The sequence below is a fragment of the Pseudoliparis swirei genome, chromosome 9, assembly GCF_029220125.1.
Source record: "Pseudoliparis swirei isolate HS2019 ecotype Mariana Trench chromosome 9, NWPU_hadal_v1, whole genome shotgun sequence".
NCBI classification, from domain to species: Eukaryota; Metazoa; Chordata; class Actinopteri; order Perciformes; family Liparidae; genus Pseudoliparis; species Pseudoliparis swirei.
This window is the reverse complement of record NC_079396.1, coordinates 25,773,941-25,794,929: the sequence shown is the minus strand read 5'-3', so window position 1 is coordinate 25,794,929 and position 20,989 is coordinate 25,773,941. Positions and strand designations below refer to the sequence as shown.

The window sequence follows — 20,989 nt, the reverse complement described above, 5'->3', positions numbered from 1 at the left end:
CACATCGTGAGCTGCTGCTTCAAGAGGAGGTGAAGACGCTCCTCAGCAGGAAGGTCACATGATTACAGGCTAATCACGGTCAGCCAATCAGGGCTGAGCGCCCTTGAACACAACACACGGAACACGGGAGCGTCTGCAGCCGCGAGCGAAGACCTTCACAGCATGGACCGGAACCAGAGCGGCGCGCCCCCCCAGAGCGGCGCGGCCTCCTGCTTCTTGGTATTCAACTGCGCGGTGTTGACCGTGACCTTGGTGTTGGGGTCTCCCGGGAACCTGTGGGTCTGCTGGGTGGTCTTCAGGACCAAGAGCCTGCAGACCTTCACCAACGCGCTGCTGGTCAGCCTCGCCGCCGGCGACCTCCTGAAGTGCGCCGTGGACACGCCGCTGCTGCTCGGCTCGCTGCTGGTCAGCATCAGCGTGGAGCGCTTCCAGGCCGTCGCGTTCCCCTTCCAGGCCGAGAGGAGGAGGACCCGGGTCCGGCTCTGGATCCTGTCCATCTGGGCGTGCGGCGCCGTCCTGGCTCTGGCGTCCCTGGCGCTCTCCGAGAAGGCGCTCTTCTACACGCTGTGCCGTCCGCACCTGGGGGCGCGCCTCCCGTACTCCGACCCGTTCGGGCCCTGCGTGCTGGTCCCGCTGTGGGGGCTCTCTCTGGCGGTCATCGTGGTCCACTACGTGCGGATCTTCAGAGTCGTGAGGCGGCACCGGAAGAAAGTGTTCAGTCGGGGGGTCCAGCTGAGGCCCACGGTGTCGGAGAACGTCTGCGGGTGGCTGAGCGTCCCCGCCTCCGACCGGCGGACCGCTCCGCCGGGCTCCTCTGGCCCGCCGGTGCCGCCCCCCCGCGGAGCGGACCGGAGATGGTGGGGGCGGTGTGTCTCCTGACGCCCGGCGCCAGGGCGCGGGGCAAGAAGCAGGTGGAGGGCCGGCTGGCGCTGCGCTTCGGTTACATCATCATCGCCTTCACGCTCTTCTGGGTTCCCCTGGTGGCGGTTCTGCTGGTGCACGTCGTCTCGTGGAGGGAACCGAACACAGTGAGTGTCGTGAGGCAATGAAGGCAATGCATTTAAATTAATGCAATACATTTAATCAATGCAATGTTTGCAATACATGCAATGAATGCAATCAATGCAATGCATTTAAATGAATGCAATACACTTAATAAATGCATTAAATGCAATGAATGCAATAATTTCAACGGATGCTTGTTTCTCTTAACTCCTGAAACACGGCGCGTTGTGCAGAATCTGATGAATGACAAACAGTTCTAAGAACTTTAAAGATATCAAGTCTGCATCTGGTATTTTAGATTAAACAATGAACAGATCACCCAGATGAACTCCGTCTCTTGTGTCTCCGTCTCTTGTGTCTCCGTCTCTTGTGTCTCCGTCTCTTGTGTCTCTGTCTCTTGTGTCTCTGTCTCCTGTGTCTCCATCTCTTGTGTCTCTGTCTCTTGTGTCTCCGTCTCTTGTGTCTCCGTCTCTTGTGTCTCCGTCTCTTGTGTCTCCGTCTCTTGTGTCTCCGTCTCTTGTGTCTCCGTCTCTTGTGTCTCTTGTGTCTCTGTCTCTTGTGTCTCTGTCTCTTGTGTCTCTGTCTCTTGTGTCTCTGTCTCTTGTGTCTCCGTCTCTTGTGTCTCCGTCTCTTGTGTCTCCGTCTCTTGTGTCTCCGTCTCTTGTGTCTCCGTCTCTTGTGTCTCTGTCTCTTGTGTCTCCGTCTCTTGTGTCTCTGTCTCTTGTGTCTCCGTCTCTTGTGTCTCCGTCTCTTGTGTCTCTGTCTCTTGTGTCTCCGTCTCTTGTGTCTCCGTCTCTTGTGTCTCCGTCTTGTGTCTCCGTCTCTTGTGTCTCCGTCTCTTGTGTCTCCGTCTCTTGTGTCTCCGTCTCTTGTGTCTCCGTCTCTTGTGTCTCCGTCTCTTGTGTCTCTTGTGTCTCTGTCTCTTGTGTCTCCGTCTCTTGTGTCTCTGTCTCTTGTGTCTCCGTCTCTTGTGTCTCCGTCTCTTGTGTCTCCGTCTCTTGTGTCTCCGTCTCTTGTGTCTCCGTCTCTTGTGTCTCCGTCTCTTGTGTCTCCGTCTCTTGTGTCTCCGTCTCTTGTGTCTCCGTCTCTTGTGTCTCTGTCTCTTGTGTCTCTGTCTCTTGTGTCCCCGTCTCTTGTGTCTGTGTCTCTGTCTCTTGTGTCTCTGTCTCTTGTGTCTCTGTCTCTTGTGTCTCCGTCTCTTGTGTCTCCGTCTCTTGTCTCCCCGTCTCTTGTGTCTCCGTCTCTTGTGTCTCCGTCTCTTGTGTCTCCGTCTCTTGTGTCTCCGTCTCTTGTGTCTCCGTCTCTTGTGTCTCTGTCTCTTGTGTCTCTGTCTCTTGTGTCTCCGTCTCTTGTGTCTCCGTCTCTTGTGTCTGTCTCCGTCTCTTGTGTCTCCGTCTCTTGTGTCTCTGTCTCTTGTCTCCCTGTCTCTTGTGTCTCCGTCTCTTGTGTCTCCGTCTCTTGTGTCTCCGTCTCTTGTGTCTCTGTCTCTTGTGTCTCTGTCTCTTGTGTCTGTCTCTTGTGTCTCTGTCTCTTGTGTCTCTGTCTCTTGTGTCTCCGTCTCTTGTGTCTCCGTCTCTTGTGTCTCCGTCTCTTGTGTCTCCGTCTCTTGTGTCCCCATCTCTTGTCTCCCCGTCTCTTGTGTCCCCGTCTCTTGCGTCCCCGTCTCTTGTGTCTCTGTCTCTTGCGTCCCCGTCTCTTGCGTCTCTGTCTCTTGCGTCTCCGTCTCTTGTGTCTCCGTCTCTTGTCTCCCTGTCTCTTGTGTCTCCGTCTCTTGTGTCTCCGTCTCTTGTGTCTCTGTCTCTTGTGTCTCTGTCTCTTGTGTCTCTGTCTCTTGTGTCTCTGTCTCTTGTGTCTCCGTCTCTTGTGTCTCCGTCTCTTGTGTCTCCGTCTCTTGTGTCTCCGTCTCTTGTGTCTCTGTCTCTTGGGTCTCTGTCTCTTGTGTCTCCATCTCTTGTGTCTCTGTCTCTTGTGTCTCTGTCTCTTGTCTCCCTGTCTCTTGTGTCTCCGTCTCTTGTGTCTCCGTCTCTTGTGTCTCTGTCTCTTGTGTCTCTGTCTCTTGTGTCTCTGTCTCTTGTGTCTCTGTCTCTTGTGTCTCTGTCTCTTGTGTCTCTGTCTCTCTTGTCTCTCTGTCTCTTGTGTCTCTGTCTCTTGGGTCTCTGTCTCTTGTGTCTCTGTCTCGTGTCTCTGTCTCTTGTGTCTCTGTCTCTTGTGTCCCCGTCTCTTGTGTCTCTGTCTCTTGTGTCTCCGTCTCTTGTGTCTCTGTCTCTTGTGTCTCCGTCTCTTGTGTCTCCGTCTCTTGTGTCTCCGTCTCTTGTCTCCCCGTCTCTTGTGTCTCCGTCTCTTGTGTCTCTGTCTCTTGTGTCTCTGTCTCTTGTGTCGTCTCTTGTGTCTCTCTCTTTGTCTCTCTTGTGTCTCCATCTCTTGTGTCTCCCTGTCTCTTGTGTCTCTGTCTCTTGTGTCTCCGTCTCTTGTGTCTCTGTCTCTTGTGTCTCTTGTGTCTCTGTCTCTTGTGTCTCCGTCTCTTGTGTCTCCGTCTCTTGTGTCCCCGTCTCTTGTGTCTCCGTCTCTTGTGTCTCTGTCTCTTGTGTCTCCGTCTCTTGTGTCTCTGTCTCTTGTGTCTCTGTCTCTTGTGTCTCTGTCTCTTGTGTCTCCGTCTCTTGTGTCTCCGTCTCTTGTGTCTCCGTCTCTTGTGTCTCTTGTGTCTCCGTCTCTTGTGTCTCCGTCTCTTGTGTCTCCGTCTCTTGTGTCTCCGTCTCTTGTGTCTCCGTCTCTTGTGTCTCTGTCTCTTGTGTCTCTGTCTCTTGTGTCTCTTGTGTCTCCGTCTCTTGTGTCTCTGTCTCTTGTGTCTCTGTCTCTTGTGTCTCTGTCTCTTGTGTCTCCGTCTCTTGTGTCTCCGTCTCTTGTGTCTCTGTCTCTTGTGTCTCTGTCTCTTGTGTCTCTGTCTCTTGTGTCTCCGTCTCTTGTGTCTCTGTCTCTTGTGTCTCTGTCTCTTGTGTCTCCGTCTCTTGTGTCTCTGTCTCTTGTGTCTCTGTCTCTTGTGTCTCTGTCTCTTGTGTCTCTGTCTCTTGTGTCTCCGTCTCTTGTGTCTCTGTCTCTTGTGTCTCTGTCTCTTGTGTCTCTGTCTCTTGTGTCTCTGTCTCTTGTGTCTCTGTCTCTTGTGTCTCCGTCTCTTGTGTCTCCGTCTCTTGTGTCTCTGTCTCTTGTGTCCCCATCTCTTGTCTCCCCGTCTCTTGTGTCCCCATCTCTTGTCTCCCCGTCTCTTGTGTCTCTGTCTCTTGTGTCTCTGTCTCTTGTGTCTCTGTCTCTTGTGTCTCCGTCTCTTGTGTCTCCGTCTCTTGTGTCTCTGTCTCTTGTCTCTGTCTCTTGTGTCTCCGTCTCTTGTGTCTCTTGTCTCTGTCTCTTGTGTCTCTGTCTCTTGTGTCTCTGTCTCTTGTGTCTCCGTCTCTTGTGTCTCCGTCTCTTGTGTCTCTGTCTCTTGTGTCTCTGTCTCTTGTGTCTCTGTCTCTTGTGTCTCTGTCTCTTGTGTCTCCGTCTCTTGTGTCTCCGTCTCTTGTGTCTCTTGTGTCTCCGTCTCTTGTGTCTCCGTCTCTTGTGTCTCCGTCTCTTGTGTCTCCGTCTCTTGTGTCTCTGTCTCTTGTGTCTCCGTCTCTTGTGTCTCCGTCTCTTGTGTCTCCGTCTCTTGTGTCTCTGTCTCTTGTGTCTCTGTCTCTTGTGTCTCTGTCTCTTGTGTCTCTGTCTCTTGTGTCTCTGTCTCTTGTGTCTCTGTCTCTTGTGTCTCTGTCTCTTGTGTCCCCATCTCTTGTCTCCCCGTCTCTTGTGTCTCTGTATCTTGCGTCCCCGTCTCTTGTGTCTCTGTCTCTTGTGTCTCCGTCTCTTGTGTCTCTGTCTCTTGTCTCCCTGTCTCTTGTGTCTCTGTCTCTTGTGTCTCCCCCTGCAGCTGCTGCTCCACCTGGAGACGTCGGCCGTGGTTCTGACCTGCGTGCCGGCCGCCGTCGACCCGATCATCTACACTCTGGTCACCAGACAGTTCCGCTCCGAACTCGGCAAGATCCTCTCCTCCGTCCCGAGGTGTCCCCTGAAAGGGAGGGTCTGAGGGTCTGAGGGTCTGAAGGTCTGAGGGTCTGAGGGTCTGAGGGTCTGAGGGTCTGAAGGTCTGAGGGTCTGAGGGTCTGAGGGTCTGAAGGTCCCTCCTCCCTCTACTGGCCACTCCCTCATGGACTGGTCTCCTGCTTCCTTCTGGTCCAGACTCTGTTCCAGGAGTTTTAAATAAAGTCTTTGCTCCTCTTGTGTGTTGCATCTTCAAACCAGCTGTGAAGACGAGGAAGAGGAAGAAGGAGATCACACGCTGTCTTTGTGGCAGATATAGAGGTTTTTTTATAGTCAGGGACAACGAGTCATAAATAATATCCATATAATAATAACCTGGAATATACGCACAGGAGGGCGACTGACCGAGCCCATGAGCAAACAGGAGAACACATAACATTACACACACACACACACACACAAAAATACAATAATAATATAATCATACAAAAATGCTTTGACACTGAACGGTGCACATAATATTAATAACAATAACAATAATAATAATAATAATAATAATCCAAACTGAGCAGCGGACACAATACGACCTGGAGACCGAAACCAGGAGAACATAAAGTCATGACTGCTTCAATTATTTAAATATTATTATACAGTTGGCCTAAGTACCACAGTACTGAAGCACCAGTAGAACCAGTGGAACCAGTAGAACCAGTGGAAATAATAGAATCAGTAGAACCAATAGAGCCAGTAGAACCAATAGAATCAGTGGAACCAATAGAACCAGTAGAACCAGTGGAACCAATAGAACCAGTAGAACCAGTGGAACCAATAGAACCAGAAGAATGAGTGGAACCAATATAATCAGTAGAACCAGTGGAACCAGTCGAACCAGTGGAACCAATAGAATCAGTAGAACGAGTGCAACAAGTAGGACCAGTAGAACCAGTGGAACCAATAGAACCAATAAAATCAGTAGGACCAGTAGAACTAGTAGAACCAGTAGAACTAGTGTAACCATAGGACCAGTAGGTGGTTTTCTTGGGGGGTCAGAGGGAACCCAAGCCGCCCCAGAGGAGTCTTGTGATGACATCACACCAATGGCTGGTCGCCGTCTCCATGGAAACAGCTCTTCATACTTAGGTAATTAGTTAGGAACATTAATCTGCTACATGACACGATGCCCCGTTACAGTATTGCTCGTTGATCTATACGTGTGCTCGTCATCTTCATCTTCATCTCCGCAGGACAAACGGTGAAGTTCAAGATGAGGAACCACACTTTAAAAGGGACGCGTCAGCTAAAAGAAAGGTCACAAAGGTCACAAAGGTCACACACACTTTCCCTGGAGTCCAGAAGATGAAACACACAGGACGAAAAGTACAAACATCAAGTTTCCACAACACATAGAAGTACACACTCAACAATGAGGAAAGAGAGAGAGAGAGAGGGACATATAGAGAGAGGGAGAGAGACATAGAGAGGGAGAGAGAAAAAGAGACATAGAGAGGGAGAGAAAACGAGAAGACAACTTCACTGGTTCTGCCAAACGATGGGCCAATCTTACAAAATATTCTATTAACAATATTCACACACACACACACACACACACACACACAACACACACACTATCTAAAAGCCTTCTGTGTGTAAAGGGAGTCCATGTCGTTACAGTACATGACCAGCAGAGGGCGGGCTCCACCGCAGCCGGTCTGTCTCCATGAGTGTCTCTGAACGGTCCCTCATAGTGCGGACACCTTCACAGCGTTCTGGTGGGCGGGGCCTGCGGGCATGTGGGCGTCGCCCTCGGGGGTGGTCACCGGCGGCGCGGGGATGCTGATGACGGCCGTGGTGATGTGGCTGCTCCGGCAGTTCAGGGAGGCCGACTCGTTGAGACTGGAGCGGCTGCAGGGAGAGACTCGATCTCATCATCTGGTCCGCAGAGACGGCTTCAAGGAAATCACCAGTTCTAACGAGGAGAGGAGAGACCTTCTCCCTCGTGTTGCTCCCCAAGAGGAGACCTGGCCTCAAGGTGACCTCAACGTGACCTCACGGTGACCTCTGGCATCAATATTTCTCTTTTTAATGCGCAATATTTTTAAACTTGGTGCGCATACTTCTCTCTTTTCTTAACTCTGGTCTGTATACTTCTCTCTTTTCTTAACCCTGGTGTGCATACTTCTCTCTTTCTTAGCCCTGGTGCACATACTTCTCTCATATAATGTGTATCCATAAGTGAACATGTCACATGTCCTGGGGAGGAGACTGAAGACATTTGATCTTTCCTGTGATGTCTTTGTAATAACCGAGTACAGAGCAGCCACTTGATGGACAGCTCACAAAGTCTTGTTGATGTTTACGAGACATTATTCCACTTCCAGAACCTTTGATGTGTGACATGTATGACAGCAGGTCTCTGGGTCGTCATCTGGCGTCAGCTGTAATGTTTAAACCAGGCCTGCCGCCCTGGAGGTCTCTCTCAACACGTTGCATCCATCAACACAACACTTCTAAAAGCCTCATAAATGATGCATTATCGTTAAGATGTTGCTCTTAATTGAACTCTTGTTTTGCCCGGACAGGAAGTGGATCAGGTGAAAGCGTCACGATGGGCATGAGGCCGGTTGGGGGAACACACCGTGAAGTGGCGGTGTACCTGTTGCTGAGGGGCGGGATGTGGATGGTGCTGAGCCCCCGTTGGGGCCCGCTGGCGTTCTGTAAAGGGGCGTGGCGGTTCTTACTGCGGCGGGTGCAGCACGTGCCCGTGGCGCTGGAGAGGGAGGGGCTTCGAGACGGGCAGGTCTGCAGCCCCGCCTCCAGGTAGCTCTGCTGGTAATACTGCGCGTCTACAAACTCGTGGTTCTAGAACGAGACAGAGAGAGAGAGAGAGAGAGAGAGACAGAGAGAAAGAGAGACAGAGAGAGAGAGACAAGCATCATTAAGAAGATTCCACACATACAGCGAGCGTCTTTGTTTTCTTCTGATTGATGGTTTCTTGTGGTATCATGTGACAACAGCCATGTGACAACAGTCATGTGACAACAGGCTGTGAAGGAGAGGCTATCATACAAACAAATACTTCTGGTTCTCTCCTAGTCCTGACTAGCCCTAACCCTCTAACCCTAACCCCACCCTCACCTAACTTTAGTCCTTACCCTAGTCCTAATGCTAATCCTAGTCCTAACCCTAGTCCTAAATCTAACCCTAGTCCTAACCCTAGTCCTAAACCTAACCCTAGTCCTAATCCGAGTCCTTACCCTAGTCCTAACCCTAGTCCTAAACCTAACCCTAGTCCTGATCTGAGTCCTAACCCTAGTCCTAACCCTAGTCCTAAATCTAACCCTAGTCCTAACCCTAGTCCTAAACCTAGGCCTAATCTGAGTCCTAACCCTAGTCCTAAACCTAACCCTAGTCCTAATCTGAGTCCTTACCCTAGTCCTAACCCTAGTCCTAAACCTAACCCTAGTCCTAATCCGAGTCCTAACCCTAGTCCTAACCCTAGTCCTAATCCGAGTCCTAACCCTAGTCCTAATCCTAGTCCTAAACCTAACACTAGTCCTAATCCGAGTCCTTACCCTAGTCCTAACCCTAGTCCTAAACCTAACCCTAGTCCTGATCTGAGTCCTAACCCTAGTCCTAAATCTAACCCTAGTCCTAACCCTAGTCCTAAACCTAACCCTAGGCCTAATCCTAACCCTAGTCCTAATCCGAGTCCTAACCCTAGTCCTAACCCTAGTCCTAAACCTAACCCTAGTCCTAATCCGAGTCCTTACCCTAGTCCTAAACCTGACCCAGAACGTGAGGGAACTCAAGAGAACACGTGACAGAGCAACAAGCTGCTTCAGAGCCAGACTCACGGTGGTCTTCTCCAGACAGTGAAGCAGGTGGTGGTGCTGGTTCTCCAGGAGAGACGTGGGCTTACGTAACTGTTGCTCCTCCTCAGGGCTCTGTCACACACACACACACACACACACACACACACACACACACACACACACACACACACACACACACACACACACACACACACACACACACACACACACACACACACACACACACACACACACACACACACACAGAGTTACGCTGCTGGTCTCTCAGGGGTACCTTGAAGGACTTAGACCAGTCGGTCCGGACCTGATCTGAGAGGTTCGTCTTGTACGGAAGTTGCTTCGATTGCAGAGGGAGACAGAAGAGACGGGTAGAGTTTTACTCTATATATATGTCACTACTAGTTAAGATGTTGCACTTTAACTCTTCTTTTGTCAGAAAAGGAGAAGCTGATCAGGGGGGCGGGGCTTACCGTGAACTCCAGGGCTTCATTGAACAGGCCGTTCTTCTTGCTGTCCAGGAAGGCATTGGAGCTTCCTTGCTTGGATATTCGTATCTTGGCCAGGCGAGCTTTCTGCAACGAGACCAAAGAGTCAGTGAATGCACCACCTGACACACCTTGATGATTATTGGTGGATTATTTGAGGCCGACCCAAACTCCTTCTCCATGGCCTCCAGAACTCCTCCCATGCTCGAGTTTTAGCATCCGCGACCACCGCAGCTGCTTCAGGAGACCCGAAAGGCCTCCTGAAGCAGCTTGACGGCTTCCCTCACCGCCGTGTTCTCAGGTTGCCGCCATGACAGGCACCGATGACCTTCCGATGTAATGGTACCAGGTCCACTTAGGAGCCACCTTGTCAGAGCCTTCCTCCCCGTAGGCCCAGGGAGGCGACCCTCTGGTTCTCTGGGGAAACTCCAACCCAGCAGCGCTCAGCCGGGGTCTCGTGAGGATCCCCACTCCCGCCCCGCACCTCTCACACTGGTCCACTTTCAGAACAGAACAGAGTCCAACCTTCTCCATTAGCTTGGTTCCAGAGCCAGTGCTGTGCGGGGAGGTGAGCCCAACTCTAGCTAGCTGGTACCTGCTGCTCATGGAGCAGGTCTGTGATGGTCTGGAGTTCTGGAGGTCGGACCCTCGTGCACTCACCTGTAATTTCTGCGCTCGCCGCTTGTCCGTCCTCTGGTTCTGGTGGTAGATGCGGCTGAAGTTGGACACGATGACGGGCACCGGCAGCGCGATCACCAGCACGCCGCTCAGGGAGCAGATGGAGCCAAAGATCTTTCCAGCGATGGTCTTCGGGACCATGTCTCCGTACCTGTGGGAGGGAGGAAGAGGGAGGAAGAGGAGGCCTTCACGTCTAATTGTGCTTTTAACATGAATCACACTTGCAGCGCTCGGAGAGACCCAGAAATGACAAATACAGGTGTGAACATCGGCCAGAAATGACGATGCAAAAAACACCACAAGTCGTAGCAGGCTTCCATTGTTATTGGCAACCTGTCGCGGCCGATGAGCCTCTCTGGGTGGAGCAAAGTGAAAGTCTCTGGAGGACTTAAACCCTCAACCACTCAGACCATATCCGACTCTTCATCAAGGAAAGCAAGAGAGGAGGAGGAAGAGGAGGAAGAGGAGGAGGAAGATGAGGAAGAGGAGCACGAGATAACCAACGAGGAGCCAGATAGCGTCAAAGTGAATATGAAGAGGGATCGGATGTGTTTTATTACGCCTTAACTAAATCAGATAATATGGACCCGATGCCCATGCCCCCCCCCCCCACCCCCTGAGACCCTGCTCCCTCAGAGATCATTCATCCCTGAGGTGTTCTGGGTAAAATAACTACTGAGCTGGTTGGTCTCCTCTGGTTTGATCCATAGATATAATTGAGTATCATCTGCATAACAATGAAAGTTTATGCAGTGTTTCCTGATGATATTGCCCAAAAGAAGCATGTATAAGGTAAATAAAAGTGGTCCAAGCACAGAACCTTGTGGAACTCCTCGACTAAAGTTGGTGGTTATTGAGGCCAATTCAGTTTTTTGTAGAGCCCAAAATCACAAATCACAAACTCCCCTCAGAGGGCTTTACAATCTGCTCACATAGAAATCCCTGACCTTTGACCTCAAATCGGATCAGGAACAACCCACAAAAAACACCTTTCACCGGGAAAGAGAAGAAAATGAAGACATGAAGCTTTTCCTCAAAACAATTATATTCTACATGTCTCATTTATAATATTGCCCCTTATGATTCGCTAAAAAACATTAAATGCGGAGCTCCTCAGTGAAGCTATGACGTCATGATTGATTCATGACCAACAGTCATGTGACAACGAGAGGAGAAACTTTGACTGAACGGAAAAATATATCACAGAAATTCAAATTTTGGTATGATTCATGTAATTTTGTGTTATTCTAAAGATGTGTTCCAGTTCTCTGCTTCTAGTCCTGATGGTTCTGTTTCCAGAGAGAGTGGAACCTTGTTTTACAGAGAAAATCAGAGACACACACACACACACATACACACACACACACACACACACACACACACACACACACACACACACACACACACACACACACACACACACACACACACACACACACACACACACACACACACACACACACACACTAACATTCCTTCCACTGAGCTGTGTATGCTGCGTCCATCTATCTGTCAAAACATGCCAGCACTGCAGGGGAAAGAATATACAAGACCAAGAACTGACACACACACACACACACACACACACTTATAATACACCTCCAGCCACGAGACGACGCAGATAGCCATCGCTCCTGTCTGCGTCTGTGAAGGAGCTCCATGAGGAAGAGATGCATGCTGGGTCTCACATACCGGTGAACCTCAGGGACCTTGAGGTTCACTTTGACTATTTTAGAGCTTCCACGTTCAGAAAATTGAGTTTTTCACTGGTGACGTCTCCGTGGAGACATTGGCGAGGTTCAGTAGTCGAGTTTTTGCAGAGGTCTGTGGCCCCAAGGAAAGAAAGGCTTATGATCACTCCTGTTAATGTTGTCCATGATGGGGCCGCTCCCCCAGCAGCCTATTAGCCTATAGCAGCATCTCTAGGGGCTTGGAGAGGATCTGGAGAGGTCCCCTCCTCTTCCTCTCACTATGGGGTCACGGCTCCATCCTGGGTCCCCTCTTCTTCCCGTCACTATGGGGTCCCTCAAGGCTCCGTCCTGGGTCCCCTCCTCTTCCCCTCACTATGGGGTCCCTCAAGGCTCCGTCCTGGGTCCCCTCCTCTTCCCCTCACTATGGGGTCCCTCAAGGCTCTGTCCTGGGTCCCCTCCTCTTCCCCTCACTATGGGGTCACGGCTCCATCCTGGGTCCCCTCTTCTTCCCCTCACTATGGGGTCCCTCAAGGCTCCGTCCTGGGTCCCCTCTTCTTCCTCTCGCTATAGGGTCCCTCATGTCATGTGTCTATCTGCTCACATGACATCTATTGTTCATCTGCTCACATGACATCTATTGTTCATCTGCTCACATGACATCTATTGTTCATCTGGTCACATGACATCTATTGTTCATCTGCTCACATGACATCTGTTGTTCATCTGGTCACATGACATATAGTGTTCATCTGGTCACATGACATCTATTGTTCATCTGGTCACATGACATCTATTGTTCATCTGGTCACATGACATCTATTGTTCATCTGGTCACATGACATCTGTTGTTCATCTGGTCACATGACATCTAGTGTTCATCTGGTCACATGACATCTAATGTTCTGTACATCCTGGACAGGGATCCTCTGTTGCTCTCCTGAAGGTTCTTACTTTGAGGTCAAAGGTCAGGATGTCTATGTGTACAGATTGTAAAGCCCTTGAGGGGATTTTGGGATATTTGATTATGGGCTTTAAAAAATAAACTGAAACGAATCAATTTGATAGTAAGGTTATTGTTTGTTTATTAAAAAGGAAAAACACAAAAGTCAGGTTAACAGCTGACCATTCTAATTATAAAAATACTCTCCTGCTCTGTACTATGGTAACAGATTGTAACCGTTAAGCAGCGAGGCGGATGCATGGATGTCATATCATATTCAATATAATGACTGACATAAAGCTCCAGCCACGTACAGACCATAATATATGAAGGGTTAGGGGAGGGGCCGTCCAACTCCTCATCTCAGAGGAGCCTACAGACCTCGGTCTTTGGACGGTCCTTCATTCGTAAATGTTTTCTGTTAATGTTTGTCAGTATGTACACGTTATATATGTACTTATGGAAAATAAATTACTTACTTACTTACTAACTGTGGATTTGGCCTTTTAATAATTAACAATGTAGGGACAAAACAAACCCAATTAAGAGCTCAGGTACATGGCTCCATGTGGTTGTCATGGTGATAGATGGCTTTACAACGCAGCCATGAAGCCGGTAATTACCAAATGATTCATAGTTCATGTCACTGAGAACTATTCAGCCAATCACAGCGCCGCCAATTCAATATGTGGACTGGAACGGCATTAACATGAACATAAGTTTTACTATGGAGATCAGACACACCATAACCATAACATCATCCGTCGAAACATGGATTATTATTTAGAATATGAAGTATATCTGCAGTCTATCATAGAGACTAAAGCAGAGAGAGGCAGACGCCACAAACAAACATATGGGCTTGAGTGTGTGTGTGTGTGTGTGTGTGTGTGTGTGTGTGTGTGTGTGTGTGTGTGTCCTCCATGCTTCACTTACTTTAGAGTCCTGAGTGCATTAGCAGAGTGGACAGCAGCAGCTCGGAGGCCACAGACGAGCTTTAGAGAAGGGGCTTGTTTCAACTCTACCTGAGTGTGTGTGTAGGTGTGTGTCTGTTCTGTGTTTATGTGTTTACGCTCTGCAGTCATAGATAATTACCGACACCCCTTCAGTCTGTAAAGAGGGAGGCGAGCCTCTCTCGTCTGGACTCTCCCGACAAACAACCGGCAGCAACCGATTGTTGATATTTCGTCATATTCATTATTCCTCGGGCCGTGAATTCCATAGAGGGAGAGAGAGAGATGTAGCCGGCCAGCAGCCATCACAACAAGCCATATCAAACAATCTGTTACCCACCGCACTGGGCCTAACATTCGTCTCTCACTCCCTCTCACTCCCTCTCACTCCCTCCTTTCCATCTTTCTATGGTTTCATTTTCAGACAAAGGATTAGACATGCGGTTTGCCAGGGAACACGAGTAAAGGCTGATTAAAGATGAAAAGCCATCGACTGACTCAAGCTGTCTGTCTCCGGGCTGGAGAGAAGTAAACAGTGAACAACGGGAGCTGAAGTGACTTATGTACTCAATCTTCTTTAAATACAAGAAAATATGTTGATGAAGCATCACCTCGGGCTCAGAGTTATGAGCATCGCTCAGTAACAGCTGTTGTTTCTCACGTACCCACTCAGAAAGGAACACTACATGAGCAGAGCTGCCAACTTTTCAAAAAACCTTGGAGTGAGATTTTGTCGGGGGTGACCACAATGTTGCCGCGCACGCAGCCACACATGTTGGTGGCTCAAATATCAGGAAATTTGAATTAATTTGGCATTGTACCCATGTTGTACCCATGTTGTCCCCATGTTGTACCCATGTTGTCCCCATGTTGTACCCATGTTGTACCCTGCATTCTGGTCTGGCAAAGGTCTTTTACGAGGCATCTTTGCTACCTTAAAGAAATAAAATGTTTTTTAATAACTCTACTCTCATTTACAAAAACATGCCTAATTCTATTGCACAAATGTCCTGTCTTTATGTTAAATTCTTTAGAATACATCTTACTTGTTCAAAGTGCTGTTTGGAAACATTTTTAGAGGGTCCTTTTCCTAGGCCTGTAAATAAAGTGATACATGCTATGTGGGCAGCCTTAACAAACAATGCTCTGATGTGTTGAGCATGCAGGATACCAAGAGGTTAACAAGGTGCTCTCCTGATGCTCGTTATGACAGCTGAGTTTACATCACCACACAAAATCACACGCACAAACACAACAAATTATTTCAAGATTTAAAGTTTAAGAGAGTGAGAACTTAATTGAACCACATGTCATTAACACACCGTAGTCTCTGCTCGTTGTGTCTGTTTGAAAATCTTCTTCTATTGCTAACTTCGGGACTCTTTGGGGTAAATATGTCTTTGCAGCGAATAGGTTTATAGATGCGCTCCTTAGCGCCGTCTATCGTCGCGGAGTTTGAAAAGGAACCAACGCGCTTCGGCCCAAATCAGAATTTCTTTTGCTGTGAGAAATTGGTTGTGTGGCGTGAGAGCGTGTCAAAACATGCAAAAGCGTGTGTCACATGGCGAAACCGTGAGAGTTGGTAGCTCTGCATTCGTGTTACTCTGAGACTGTAGCTGTGACACGCGGCGCCACCAACCCTCTGCATGCTGGATCCGTAATGCTTGAACCAGCTTTATTTTAACAGCTACTTTCCATCACTCCCGTCCAACTGCTACTTTCCTCACTCCCCCCTAATTGACCAGAAGGGGTGCAGACAAAGGCTCCAGAGACTAGCCCGCTAACTAGCCAGTTCTAGAGATGGAGAAGCTAACCAGCTAACTAGCCAGTTCTAGAGATGGTTTGACTGAATACAACGCATCATCAAACCAGCGTAGAAACAACCCGCCTAGTCACTCCTTCTGCCTAGTCACTCCTTTTCTCCTCGTCCTTCCTCATCACTCCTTCCCTCCTCGTCACTCCTTCCCGCCTATTCACTGCTTTCCTCCTCATTACGCCTTCCCTCCTCATCACTCCTTCCCTCCTCATCACTCCTTCCCTCCTCGTCGTGTTAGCCCAACACCACGTCCACCACACTAACTGTGCATGCCAGTAGTCATGACTACCAGACCATTTACAAGCCAGATAAAGATGTTGAGCAATAAACATGACATCACATGCAGAATGCAACCAATCACAAAGGAGGACGTGAAGCGCATGTTTCTGACCACCAGTGTGTGTGTCTGTGTGTGTGTCGGGGTGTGTGTGTGTGTGTCTGTGTGTGTGTCTGTGTGTCTGTGTTTGTGTGTGTCTGTGTGTGTGTGTCTGTGTTGGTGTGTGTGTGTCTGTGTATGTGTGTGTGTGTGTGTGTGTGTGGGTAAAACAAACAGCAGATGACACGTTTAGAAATATGAAGATGAAAAAAACAGAAATAAAGAACTGATCCCACCTCGGGGGAGAGAATAGAGGGGGAGGGGGGGAGGGGGGTGGGGGTCTATTTATAGCCTGCATGTGGGATAGAAGCCAATGGGGTTCAAACCACAGCGACAGCCCATAATAACCCGACAGCAATCTAAGAGAACCGTTGATAAAAACCCATGAAACAAAATGAATTGAATAAGGAGATATTAAATAGATATTATATATATTAAACTGAGAGCTACAGAAAAGAGAACGAGGGAGAGCGAGACAAAGAGAGAGAGAACCAGAGAGAGAGAGACAGAGACACAGAGAGAGAGAGACACAGAGAGAGAGAGACAGAGACATAGAGAGAGAGAGAGAGAGACATAGAGAGAGAGAGAGAGAGAGAGAGAGAGAGAGATGTATTATATCACAATGACATCAGGATTATATCGATAAACCATTCAATCACTCACTAAACCCAAAATGATTGTGAAGAAAAGACACCACACACACATACACACACACAGACACACACACACGCATTATTACAGAGCACAGACACACAGACACATTATTACACACACACACATTAATCCCCCAGATTTAGTGTAGCAGAACAATTGCTTCTGTCACCCTGGGTAATCACTGTTTGTGTGTGTGTGTGTGTCTGTGTGTGTGTGTGTGTGTGTAGTCTGTGGTAGAATAATTATCTCGATGCATCTAAAACTATCAGATGAAATTGAAATCAACGTATTATTTATGGAAATAACATGCTTCCATCATTTAGAATGATTTCTAGAATGGATAGCGGTATACATATATATATTTACATGAGACATATAACATATACATATATAAATATATATATATATTTGTATTTATATACACATATAAATATATACATATATACAGTATATATATATATGTAAGTATTTATATCTTGTTTAATCATAATAATATCATCCCACTCACCTGAAGGGAATTAAAGCTGCAGGACAATTCAGTTTAATTTGTTTCTCAAACATTAAGTACTGTTGGCTACATTAATAATTATCACAACGAGACTTATAATATATGTACTTCATATAATTTATAATAATATGTAAAGATAGATACATCTGTATTTTAAAGATAGTGTACGGAGCATTTCCGTGTTTTTAAACCTGAGCCATGAAAGCCTCTGAACAGACGATTTATGGACCGCTCTCTTTATGAGTTATCAGAAAGAACAAATCATCTCACCACCTGGGACCCAGAGCCCCAGAGCCTCGAGCGGGAAGCAGCTCGGCCTCCACGGCGCTCCGAGGACAGAAAGTGGTACACCTGTGACAGGGAAGTGCTGCTCCCAGTGACAGGGAAGTGTTGTTTCCGGGAGGACAGAAAGTGCCGCCTTCAGAGAACAGGAAGTGCCGCTTTCCGAGGGAAGGAAGTGCCACCCTCCAAAGACAGGAAGTGTGTCATTCCGAGGACAGAAAAGCTTTACCGAGGAGTTGGTGGGGTGCTGCTCCTCTGAGGGACAGGAAGTGCTGCTCTCCAAGGACAGGAAGTCCTGCCCTCTGAGGACAGAAAGTGCTGCCCTCCAAAGACAGGAAGTGCCGCCTTCCGAGGACAGGAAGTGCCACCCTCCAAAGACAGGAAGTGCCGCCCTCCGAGGACAGAAAGTGCTGCCCTCCGAGGACAGGAAGTCATGCCGTCCAGGGACAGGAAGTGCCGCCCTCTGAGGACAGAAAGTGCTGCCCTCCGAGGACAGGAAGTGCTGCCTTCTGAGGACAGGAAGTACGGGTGGGTCAGCCGGGGTCACCGCTTCACAGTGAGTTTATTAGGACTGGTGGACGCTGCCACTGAGATGATGTCTTCCCTTGGGAACGGACCAGCGGCGGGTGGATCACACGCCCAGTCCTCCCCAGCAGAGGAGGGTCAGAGAGGACCTATGATCTAGTTCTGCAGTCAGAGCATGCCAGATTTAACTCTCCTTGGGCAGCCCCCGCGGATCCCGGGAGCCAGCATTTGGAACTGGTCGGTTGGGTTGGATCCGGCTGGCCTGACGGGGGGAGGTCGACCCCACCCCCAGGTGTTCCACCCGGCACCCAGCGTCCACCGCGCCGGGCGCGATAATGCCGTCGCCTTGGGCTGTTTTCCGAGAGGCCCTCCCTCAGGTGCTCGAGGCCAAGGCAAGAGGGGCAAAGGTCATGGCCTTCCGCAGGCTGGAGAGGGGCCGCTAAACACAGCCACGACTCTGGGGGTACCCTGCTTCCCTAATCTGAGTGGCCTATCTAAGTCCGTCGGAGCGGGGGCGCTCTGCTGACTGCTAGAGCGGTCGTTGAGAGGGAGTAAGGAAACTCTCCTTACACGCATGGCAGCTGTGTTTGCCGAGTGCTAGCAGTCGCTGGAGCGGGAGAACTCTGCTACTGAGGCCCGGTTCCTGTGCAACAGGTCGGAGACGGTCCGTCGAGAGTTTAGGACAATTTCGCTCTCAGGAGAACGCATGTGACTATTAAGTCCAACCAGTAACTTTGTTGAGCACTTGTTGACGTGGGAAACAGTTTAGAAAACAGCCCGTCTTCGTGAGAGGAAGTAAAGACACTCTCCTCACGAGACTGGGAGCAGCGATGTCCCAGCAGTTCACCTCAGTGAGAGCACTCTGCTACCGCCTGCTATACACCTAGCGGACACGCTCGTTAGCAATACCCCAGCGGACACGCCGCTAGCACACCCAGCTGGGACACGCCCGCAGCACACCTAGCGGACACGCCGCTAGCACACCCAGCGGACACGCCCGCTAGCAATACCTACGGACAAGCTCTCCTTAGCACACCTAGCGGACACGCTCTCGTTAGCACACCTAGCGGACACGCTCTCGTTAGCACACCTAGCGGACACGCTCTCGTTAGCACACCTAGCGGACACGCCTGCTAGCACACCCAGCGGACACGCCGTTAGCACACACCAGGCAGGGAGCGAGCGCTCATGGACTGTGATCTGCAGTCATAGACAACACCATTCGATTCACCCGATTGACGCCACGGTCAGCGCTTCGGTGAAGAGCCAGATAGACTCCGCAGGCCTCTTTGTGTCCCGACTACCGTCCGCCGGAGAAACGCCACGTATTCTCCGGAGGGCGAGACATCGTAACTCCGACCAGTCGGTCACGAGACTCCCCGCGACGAGCTTCGGTTAAACTTCCGTACGAGTAAAGCTTTAGCTGATGCTAACGTAGTCACCTCGTTAGCATCAGCATTAGGATCTCGGGATGACACCGGAACTTAGACCCGGCGGGGGGTCATCCGAGGTCACAGGTGACTTTGTTGTTATTAATACTCGCTCATGTGATGCGCGACGGAAGATATCCAGTTAAGCTCCCGGCCTCTGGGGGCTGGGGAAGGATGAAATAGTAAGTACATATATATATATTAAAAGTATAAAATATATATGCAGAGTATTTCATATGAGAAGCTCTATATTATGTCAAAAGAAACTTTAGGAAGAGGAGGAAGAGCAGGAGGAAGAGGAAGAGGCTCTACGTTAGAACAGAATGCAGTCCCACTTTCAGCTCATCACAGTTTTTAACCTCTCTCTCTCTCAAGGTCGTCTCATTACCATAAGAATACTGCCAGACCATGGGTAAGAGAAACGCGAGGAACAGTTTCAACGTGATGCATGACTTAACGTGTTGGCAACCGCGACACACACACACACGTCATCATTAAAGAGGTGGGGACTGCTCACCCAGCTAGTTCGCGAGACCTATGGCGTACCAGAAGGAGGTCGACAGTGAACTTAAGCGAGCTGGATCCCTCATGTAGAACACGACGGTATGTAAGATGATGATGGCCATGGTGAGGCTGAAGACAGGAAGCCCAGCTCCAGGCGCCTTCAGCGGTAGCCCAGATGCGAGGTACCGCCGAAAGTGCCGCGAGATCTTGAAGATCCTGAAGACCCTGATGACCCTCAGCGTGACGGTCACCACGCCGTCATGTCGGTCACCAGGCCGTATGTGGTGAATGCATGATGGCCACCGCCGATGATGCTCATGACCGAGCCGAGGAAGCGGAATGCCGGGCGCAAGTAACAGGCGCATCAGGTACTCCACGGTGAAGATCATCACGCAGGCCGTGTCCATGCAGAAGAACGCCACGGTGTAGCGCTGGCCGCACGGCACCTCCTCCTGGTTGAGCGCCGAGCCGCAGGGCACCGTCTCCACCACGTTGGTGAGGACGGACACGGCGATGAAGAAGCCCGTGACGTAGTAGAAGACCAGCGCCATGGTGGAGGTGTGGGGGTTCTCGAAGGCCCGCCACATGGCTTCCCGAGAGGTCATGTTGGGCGGCTTGGCGTCTTTGTTGTCCTCCTGGTCGTCCATCAGGCGCTCGGCGTTCTCCCTCTTCCGGTCCTTGTACTCCTCGTAGCAGCAGTCGCCGATGATCTCCCAGATGTATGCCGACATACAGCTCGTCAGAGGAGTGTAGACAAATCGTGAATGGTGGGAAGCGCAGCCTTCATAGTAGAAGCGAGCACGCTGGCGGAAGAGGGTCGGGTTCCGGCCGGCATACTTTGGCCTGTAGAAGAACTCTCCAGCCCCTGCAGCAGGGGTGTCCGGTAGCGTCCAGCTGCACCTCTCAGGGGTCCCGGGTTGCCCGCTGACGTTGAGGATGATCATCTCGTCCTGGCGCTTGGTCTTCTGGGGGGGCGCCACCGGCATGGGCAGGTTGGCCACGGGCATCCACCTGGATGGCTGGCCAAGCAAGGAAGCCACGTCATCTCCTGTTGAATCTGCCTGGCTCAGGGGTGGGAGAGTCCAGCACTTTCACAGTCAGCTTGACTTTAGCTCATTCATGGGGGTCCTTCAGCTGGGAGACCTCGCTCATCTGCATGGGGGTCCCCCTTCAGGCTGAGACCTGCAGCTCATTCACAAGGTGGTCCCCCTTTAGGCTGAGACCTTATCATCTGTGGTCCCCCTTTAGGCTGAGACCTTCAG

The 20,989-nt window shown here is 50.1% G+C and overlaps 1 protein-coding gene and 1 pseudogene across 1 annotated transcript; one reads left to right on the top strand and one right to left on the bottom strand.

Annotated features, from left to right (window-relative positions):
* The first annotated feature begins 146 nt into the window (after window positions 1–146).
* On the top strand, window positions 147–5,289 carry LOC130198985 (uncharacterized; annotated as a pseudogene).
* Window positions 5,290–5,742: 453 nt separating this feature from the next.
* Window positions 5,743–20,734, bottom strand: LOC130198904 (potassium voltage-gated channel subfamily D member 3-like). The gene is made up of 10 exons (XM_056422007.1): window positions 19,770–20,734; window positions 18,830–18,883; window positions 18,728–18,753; window positions 13,616–13,655; window positions 10,031–10,199; window positions 9,356–9,457; window positions 9,190–9,222; window positions 8,907–8,996; window positions 7,706–7,911; window positions 5,743–6,954 (listed from the first exon to the last, which is right to left on the bottom strand). Exons 1-10 carry the CDS (start codon window positions 20,732–20,734, stop codon window positions 6,792–6,794), a joined length of 1,848 nt encoding a protein of 615 aa, XP_056277982.1. The 3' UTR covers window positions 5,743–6,791.
* Window positions 20,735–20,989: the final 255 nt, after the last annotated feature.

Bases quoted from the DNA above. Each gene is read 5' to 3' on its own strand.
- LOC130198904 (XM_056422007.1), bottom strand. From the start codon at position 20,734: ATGCCCGTGGCCAACCTGCCCATGCCGGTGGCGCCCCCCCAGAAGACC. The intron at 13,656-18,727 runs GTGTGCTAGCGG...GTGGCCTCCGAG, and splicing joins TGCGGGCGTGTCCCAGCTGG to CTGCTGCTGTCCACTCTGCT. The intron at 9,458-10,030 runs GTGAGTGCACGA...GTCTCGTTGCAG, and splicing joins GGCGAGCGCAGAAATTACAG to AAAGCTCGCCTGGCCAAGAT.